Source organism: Gavialis gangeticus, unplaced genomic scaffold (genome assembly GCF_001723915.1).
Source record: "Gavialis gangeticus isolate Ggan-Ray unplaced genomic scaffold, GavGan_comp1, whole genome shotgun sequence".
Taxonomy (NCBI): Eukaryota; Metazoa; Chordata; order Crocodylia; family Gavialidae; genus Gavialis; species Gavialis gangeticus.
This window is the reverse complement of record NW_017728972.1, coordinates 592,599-600,979: the sequence shown is the minus strand read 5'-3', so window position 1 is coordinate 600,979 and position 8,381 is coordinate 592,599. Positions and strand designations below refer to the sequence as shown.

General features: G+C 50.5%; 1 protein-coding gene across 4 annotated transcripts in view; it reads right to left on the bottom strand.

The window, feature by feature from the left end:
• The window catches only part of MYRF (myelin regulatory factor), a 129,970-nt gene that overhangs the window by 16,155 nt on the left and 105,434 nt on the right, over positions 1–8,381 (bottom strand). For all 4 annotated transcript variants that reach the window (XM_019504929.1, XM_019504952.1, XM_019504947.1 and 1 more), the window contains 4 exons: positions 4,495–4,655; positions 4,024–4,096; positions 2,794–2,882; positions 1,802–1,870 (listed from right to left, as the gene is read on the bottom strand). In XM_019504929.1, coding sequence (XP_019360474.1) covers positions 1,802–1,870; positions 2,794–2,882; positions 4,024–4,096; positions 4,495–4,655 — 392 coding nt within the window. The remainder of the gene's footprint in view (positions 1–1,801; positions 1,871–2,793; positions 2,883–4,023; positions 4,097–4,494; positions 4,656–8,381) is intronic.

Here is an 8,381-nt window from a genome sequence, read left to right as displayed (position 1 = left end):
CAACTCAGCTGGGCAATAGTGTACTCCAGGGCACTCCCATGGCAGTCAGCAAAGCCACTTCAGCATGAGCAAGAGCAAGTTTCTATACCTGTCAGCTATTCTGAAGCGTCCCTCTCTTCTTTACTTGTCTCCTTTTCTCCTTAGTGGTCCAGCCACCTGACAGAGTCTCTCGCAGCTTCCCTGCTTGTGACCTACTAAACATATGCCTTAATTTTGTTTGGCCTTCAGCTGCTTACTGTTCGAATTCCCTCAGGGCCCTCCAGTCCCATCTTCTATGTTACCTACTGGCCTTTGTGCTCCTTCCTGTGGGACACTTATGCTGAAGGACACCCATCCAACTCACAAAACCTCTTAATCCTGGCCCTTTTCTAACCCTGGCTTTCCCCCTTTCCTTCCTGCTTTGTTGAAGAGTGTCAGTGCCTGCCATTCTGTAGATGGAAGGGAGAAGAAAAAAGGAAGCAGACAGGAAACAGCACTCAAATGACAGTATAATGAAAGAAAAGTAACATACCGTGGACATAAAGCGACTGGGACCCCAGGACCCCTGTGCCGGAAAAGGGCCAGAAGACAGGCAGTGGGCACAGCAAAAGAGCTGCAGGGCAGCCGGAAGGGAAGGGGAAGAGGAGAGAAATGGAGAGGAGTGGGACAAAAGGACAAGAGAGGGAGAGAGCAAGAGGGAGAACAAGAAGAAGGGTATCAGAAATGAAAGAAGTAAAGGAAGGAAGAGAAAAGAGAAAAAAAACAAACGGGAACGAAAATGTGTTGGGAGGGAAAAGTAAATGGAGCAGAAGGGAAAGGGCAGAAATAGGAGGAAGCGGGAGGGGAGAAGGAGAAAGAGAAAGAAGTCAGTAATTCAGTAACACGAGGCCTGACATGACTGTAGGCAACTCAAGAAGTTTTGCCTGATGCTGTCAAGGCAGCAGATCGCAGGCATCTTGCTGATGCTCTTTCCTGCCTTGGGGCACCATGTGGGGAGTCAGACCCTCAGCAAGTGCAACCTGGCATCAGTGGAAGATTGCTGATTCACACCAGTCAAGGACTTTCCCCAAGTGTTTCGATCTGCAGCCAACTGCTCTAGCCACCCAGGAATAGCCATCACAGTGGGTGCTGTAGACATGTCTTCATAGCCAAACAACAACATATTTATTTTTTTATCTTTTCTTTTTAATCTTGAGGAGGCTCAATGGGCACGAAGCTGCCTCTGCCCTCTAGCGTTGGCAAGCACGCTCCAGCAGAACTCCACTGCCACTGGTTAACAATCTCATAACTGGCAATGTATACTCTTCAAAGGCGCTAATCAGAGGGCAAACTCTACCCTGTGATTCTTCAAACACTTCTCTAGAAGCTATTTGGGTAACCCTGAACATTTCAGTTCAATGATGGGCAGGACTCAAAGACGGAAGGCATCTGGGTCCCATCTCTTCGCCACCATCTCCTCCCTCACGGCCTACAATCCATTCTCCAGTGAATTGTCTAGTCCAGTCCACTGTCAGACAACTCACTCTCAGGTGGAGTTTGTTTCCACAGTTGTATTTCAACCAGTCACCCTACCCTACCTCCTCTCTAGTCAATCCCTCTTAGCCACCAGATTACTGGCCCCAGGCCACAAAACTACCATTCCTTTAATCTCTGTTCACTGCAGGTAAGTGGTTTATGTGGGGGTAGATGCCCTCCACCCCTTCTCTGTTCTCTCCTCAGCTTGCTGGCTTTGTTTAAATACCAGCAAGCCACTAGGCAATAAGAGAAGCCACAAAGAATTTGTGCCCAGGGGAAGGGAGAGGGAAGGGCAGAAGATACATACCCATCAATATCTGCCAAGTCCTCCTCATTGCGCAAGCTCAGCACGTAGAGAGTGGACATGGACACCACACTGGGGAAGACAGAGAATTTTAAGTGTGAGGGTGGGTATCAACTCTGCAGCAGGGGAGTAGTGACTCTCCCGCCAGAGCAATAGTTAATGCATCTCCGTCTGATCTATGCCTATCCAGGCTAGGTGGGCAGCTGTAGGTCAGTAACTTCCCAGCCCTGGTGGTACTCACAAATGGCTCATGCAGGACTGACCCTTCTATTGTCTGCTCCTCTATGGTATCACAGGCTGATGTCAGGTTGCTGCACCAGTTGCCATGAGCAACAAGGCCACCCTGAGAGATGAGCATTTACCAAGAACTCCCTGGAGTGGATCAACTGGTTTGGCCAGCAGTTAGGGCAGAGGTATTTTTATTTGTTATGCACTGACAACAGCTCAGCCTGTGGATGACCATGGAGTAGCTGGGCTCTCTACACTGAGGACAGCATGCAATGAATGACATGTCTGATACATGCAGTTCCACTGTTGGGTAGAGGTCATGGCTGATGGGGCTCTGGCAAATGGTGGCCTGGGAGGGATATGAAGGACAGCAGGGCTCTAGGGTAGAAAAGGCATTCACAGATACAGGGAACAGCAATGAGATTGGCTGCATGAGCCGCAGGGATATAAGGGGAAGCGATGGTGAAGCAAGCAAGGGATTGAGCTTGGACTCAGCCCTAAGGTGCTGTTGCTCCCACAAAGTAACGTGAATTGTGCCTGCTTACTCTAAAACTGAACCTGGACCAAGAACCATGAACCTGAGCAACAGTGATGTGACCGGAGGAAGGAGATACCCGACCTGCTGGGTGAGCAAGATGCTTTTAAAATGGTACACAGGAGATAGCCAGCTGAAAAGACCCTAAGGTTATTCCTTTGCTGTACCATGCGTGACTGAGGAAAGTAGCTTGCCATGCTATGGACAAGCAGCCAGGGGGGCAGTCACTCACCTGAATGCCATGATGATGACCAGAGCGATGATGGTACCCTGGAGGAAGCGCTGGCTGATGCAGGCTTGTTCCGTGACAGGAGACGGGGACTGCAGGACAAATGCAGGGGAATCAATTGCTTGTACAGTGCTGAACTCCTTAAAGCAGCTCTTTCTACTGCCTTAAACTTCCCTGGAAGGGGAGGACTTCCTGCCCCCACCCCAGCAGGAGGCCACTCCTCCTGCTTCATATAATGCCCTTCACTATCACTGAAGCATAAGCATGACAGTTCCTCTAGAACAGCGTTTCTCAACCTGTGGGTCGTGATCCAAAAGTGGGTCGCAAGAATATATGAAAGGGTCAAAACAAACTTAAAAAAATGGATCAAACTTTAAAATAGGATTCTCCTTTAAAGGAGGAAAACATGGGAAACCATGGGTTTTCCCTTGGAGGCTGGCAGAGTTATGACTTGCAAGGGGCTGCTTAGGGCCCCCTGTGCCCCAAACACACCCCCAGGAATCGGGGTCAGGAGTGAGGGGCACCGGCAGGGCCAGGGGGCTGTTTTCTACTTAAACTGTTTACTGGGTCAGGACTAGCCATCAATGTTTACAAACAGGTCCTGGTACAAAAAGTTGCGAACAACTGCTCTAGAAGACACTGGCCAACAGTGCTGCACTTAAAGTGACTGTAGGGAGATGGTGGCTACAGGAGACTGGCAGTGGTAGGGGATAGGTGAGGCTGGGGATCTGAAGGCAGTAAGGCAGGTAACAATACTGAAAGTGCTGAAGACAGAGGGACTCCCCAACGCTTGTACAACTTACTGGGTGCATCTACACAAGACACTACATTGCCACAGCAATGAACTATGGTGATGTAGCTCATCACTACGGTGACATAGCACCGGCAGGCACAAACCACGACGCCAACGCTTTGTCACCGTAGCTCATCACTATGGTGATGCAGTGTCTAAAAATAACTGTGCACTGCCAGGATTGCACAGTACCAGTAGGTACTAACTAGGCAGTCCTGGGCACATGTAGGCATAACATGTAGGTGTAACATCTCCATTCAAGCACCCCTACCCCCAACACACCATGCAGCTCCCCAGAGCTGGACTCCAGCTTCTCCTGCCCTCCAGCAGAAGCACAACAATGCAAAAGGCTTACATGCACAACAGTGTCCTGACATACACCCTCATGCTTTGCACACCACCTAACACAACTCCTGTTCCTTTGGAAAATGCTTTCTTACCTTGCTAGCCATTTTGGGGGGCCTTTTTTTGTGGGGAACACTTCCTGCACGGCTGAACTGACTTCCTGCTTGGCTGCAAAGGGAGAAGAAAGGTTTGAAGTGGGTAGGCTTTGGCAGCACACAGAGCCATAAGCTCGGTGAAGGTGGAGTTCAGGGGTGGTAGCACATCTGTAACAAACTCGCGTGGCACATTTAGAGAATCTGGGTCAGAGAGCTCAGTGATTCAAAGCCCTGAAAGAGTGAAAGTCACTGCAGAATGAGTTGCTGCAATAGCCTTAACTCTGCCCCATGGTCTGGGCCTGAGGGGAAATCTCACTTCATTCTCCCTGGTGCTGAGCTCCCTGTAGCTGTAAGGGACTGCCCCTATCCACGGCAGAATCTCCCAGTGCCCCACCCCTCAGTGCTACGGCTGCCTGTGCTTCAGTGTGCACATTCCTTCCCTGCTCCTCTGCCTCCTGCCTTTGGCCATACCTGAAGGCCCCAGAGCTGACAGTCGACTTCATACTGTCTAAGCGCTTGAGCTTGGCTAGTTTGTGACTCCACCTCTCCAACTCATCGATGCGGGTCTCCAAGTTGTCGGTCAATTTGCAAAGTTCCTTCACCGCCCCAACGTTCTCCATGAAGATCCGCTCCTGCCAGGGGCCAAAGCAGAAGGAATGAGCTTTCTCTGGATGCATGGGGACAGACACACATGTGGGCAGTGGCCTAGCCAGATCAGGCTGCCCATCAAAACTAGTTTTCCCTCTTGAAATGTTCAAAATCTGCTCGAGCCCAATGGAAAGTTTCCAGACCACCCATCAGCACTGGGCCATGTAGAACGGCACATCAGGAAACCCAGCCAAATTCTCCACAGCTGTTTGGAACTGATAAACATTTGCAAGGGATTTATTTTACTTTGCACCAACAAAACAGATAAAGGCACCGTCTCCAGTACTGGGTGTTCTTGGCAGCATGTACAGTTTTTATCTGTTACAAAGCTGTTGCTCACCTAGCCCCTCCCCTGCCCAGCCAAACAGGAAATAAACAGCACAAACCCCCTCTCGCCTGCCTCTCCCCACCCTTAATACTTTGCTCCACATGCAACAGTTTGTGATACCTGAGCTACTTTGCAGCCTGTGCCCTAAGTGAAAACTGAGTTCCAAAGATCGGGGGCCCCAAAGATACCATCCCACCAACTGCAGGCTCCTCAGTAAAGTGAAAGAGCTCCAGTCCACACATCCCCATCAGTTCTAACTGCAGTACTGTCCCACTGGCACCGAAGTGGTCCCACCAATGTTGTTTCATCATCCCTGAGGCTTCTTTCACCGCTGTGCCTGGTCCTAATTGGGACAGGTACTAATTAGGCTCTCTTGGGATAGTAACTGTCTCACATATGTGTAGGACTTGGGGGTGATTGAAATGAAACCCCTGGGGCTGGGGGATCATGGATGCTGTAATTCCCGATGCTTGGGGATGCATCAAATCCCCAGGCCCAGGGGTGCGTGAAACCTGCCAGCCCACGCACACAGCCAGGACAGAGTCCCACACCTAATGGGGCTCTTGGTCCTGGCTGCACATGTGGCACGGCTGGGACTCAGAACCCTGTCAGGTGCAGGACTCTCCACATGGCCTCTGTAGCTGGGAGACCCCTCAGCAAAGGGGGCTCCCAGCTGTGACAGCCTGCTTCTTGCCAATGCAGGGGAAGCCCAGGATCAGGCTCCCCCTACACTTGCAGTAAGGCACAACTGGAACTAAATGTGCAATTCCACAATTGCGCCTCCTGCCATGAACATGTGGCACATGGCACGGTTGTGTGGATTATGCATTAGATCCATTTGTGTCTTTACCTGCATATGTAAACGGAGCCTTAGCCTCACCTCATTTGACTCAGCTAGTTACTGGAGCATATTCTAAGAAAGTCCATTTGCAAGCTTCTGGGGAAAGAAAGGCAGATCACAGGCACCCAACATGGATTTACTAAGAATAAATCATGGTAAACTTGATCTCCTCCTTTGACACGTGGGTGGATGAAAGGAATGCTGTGGATATAGTGTATCTGGACTGCAAGTTTGCTTTAGACACAAAACAGGAAGGACTGCAAACACTTTGGAGGACAAGAGCGTAACGTGAAAGGATCTTGACAGATAGGAAAGCTAGCCTGGACCTAACAGGATTAAATTCAGTGCTGACAAATGCAAAGTGCTACAGCTAGGGAAGAATAATCAAAAATACAAACACAAAATGGTTAACACCTGGCTGAATGGCAGCACTACAGAGAAGGATCTGGAAGTGTTGTTGGCTCATAGATTCACTATGAGTCTGCAGTGTGATGCAGCGGCACAAAAGATAAATATGGTTTTGAGATGCATCAATAGAAGTTTGGCAAGGCACCATTAGTGCCTGCCACTTTAAGGGTTGAGCCAAACGGCCAGCAGGTTCTTGACTATGGCGGCTATTTTAGAACTCTGTCCACCTATATAGACAGCAGTTCCCTACTAGCAGAAACATTACCTGGCTGGAAGGCTGTATGAAACATCCTGGAGGTAAGGGCAGGAGCTTTGGGGATGGTTTGGAGGCTCCTTGGTCCTGGGCATGACCTAAAACTGCACCCTGCTGGGAGTGTGTGGCCTGGTGGGGCTCCCAGTGGTGCAGGAGCCTCCAGAAAATGCCAGGCCATTTACCAACCTGGTGAAAGGTGGGTTGGGGTGTCTTAACCCATAGCCCCCACAATACTGTGGGTACAAGGGGGCCAGGCATGGCTATGGCCACCTGAACCCAAAGAGGGTATAAGACCCAGGTGGGGCCAGGCATAGCTATGGCCACCTGAGTCCCCACCAGGGAGAGAAGTCCTGGGGCCCCAGTGCGAACGGGTGGAGATGTGGAGCCCCAGCTTGTGTGTGTATGAGTATGTATAGAGTTGCCCTAGGAGGGGCGAGGGCAAGCTTGGCCCCAGTTGGGTAACTGGCTGGCCACTACCCCTGTGAGGGTTACAGGAGAGGCCCAAATATGGTACATCTGCCACCCAAGGTGTTCGCTAGATAAAGCCCATGGCTGAAGGGGCCTGCTATGAGAGAGGGAGCAAGGTGGTATGTGTTGTTGATGTGTGGAAGAGACCCTGTGAGAGGCCCTAGTGAGAGGAGGGCGGTATGAATGTGTGTGTCTGCAGCCTGACAACAAGGGCTAAGCTAGGTCTGGCTGTAGGCCAGGATCATTGTCACCTGGATGCCATCTGCGAGGCTTGGGCTGTGGTGTAGGGGAGGAACGGAGCTGCAGATAGCGCCCCCCTGGCATTGGGGCAAGAATGGGCAGCCTCCCGCCTAATTAATACCACAATTAAGAAACAACAAGGCATGGCAGGCGAGGAGACGGGCAGTTGGCCCAGAAATAGGTGGGCGGGCCATTGGCAGACCGGCCCCAATGTAATGTTAAAAAATTCTCCTGCTTCTACATGTGTCAAGGGTTATCTAGAGTACTGTGTGCAGTTTTGGGCTCTGCATTTTAAAAAGGATGTGGAGAAGTTACAGAAGGTCCAGAGGCAGGTGACAAAAATGACAAAGGGCTTGGAAGGTAAGTCATACAAGGAAAGATTGAAATGAAATACACATGTTCAGCTTGTGGAAAAGGTGCTTAAGAGAGACCTGATAGCAGTCTTCAAATACCTGACGGACTGCCATAAAGAAGAGGGAAAACACCCTTTTCTATCTGTCTGCAGAGTGTAGGACAGTCCAATGACTCTCCAGGGATCTAGCAGACCTCCTGAGGCTAAAAAGAAAGGCCTAAAAAGGATGGAGGATGGGATTCACCTCTAAGGAGGATTATTCTGCACTGGTCCGGTCCTGCAGGGAACAAACCAGGAAAGCCAAGGCTGCAACTGAACTCCGACTAGCTTCGAGCATCAAGGACAATAAAAAATCCTTATTCAGATATGTAGGGAGCAGGAGGAAAAGCAAGGGCAACAGTGGACCCCTGCTGAACCAGATGGGGCAACTGACAACTGACGCCCAGGAAAAAGCCAACCTATTAAATGGGTACTTTGTGTCGGTCTTTCATCAGTCCCATGGGACACCCATGCCCACCACGGGACAGGGCGGTCCGCGTGAGGGAGATCCCCTGCCCTCCATTAAAACTGAGCTCGTGAAGAAACACCTTCAGAAGCTGGATACCCTTCAAGTCAGCCAGCCCTGACAATCTACACCCAGGGTACTCAAGGAGCTGGCAAGCATCATAGCCCAGCCCCTGGCACGGATCTTTGAAAACTCCTGGCACTCTGATGTAGTGCCCAAAGACTGGAAGAAGGCCAATGTGGTACCTATCTTCAAGAAAGGGAGGAAAGTGGATCCGGCTAACTATAGGTCCATCAGCCTGACTTCTATCCCAGG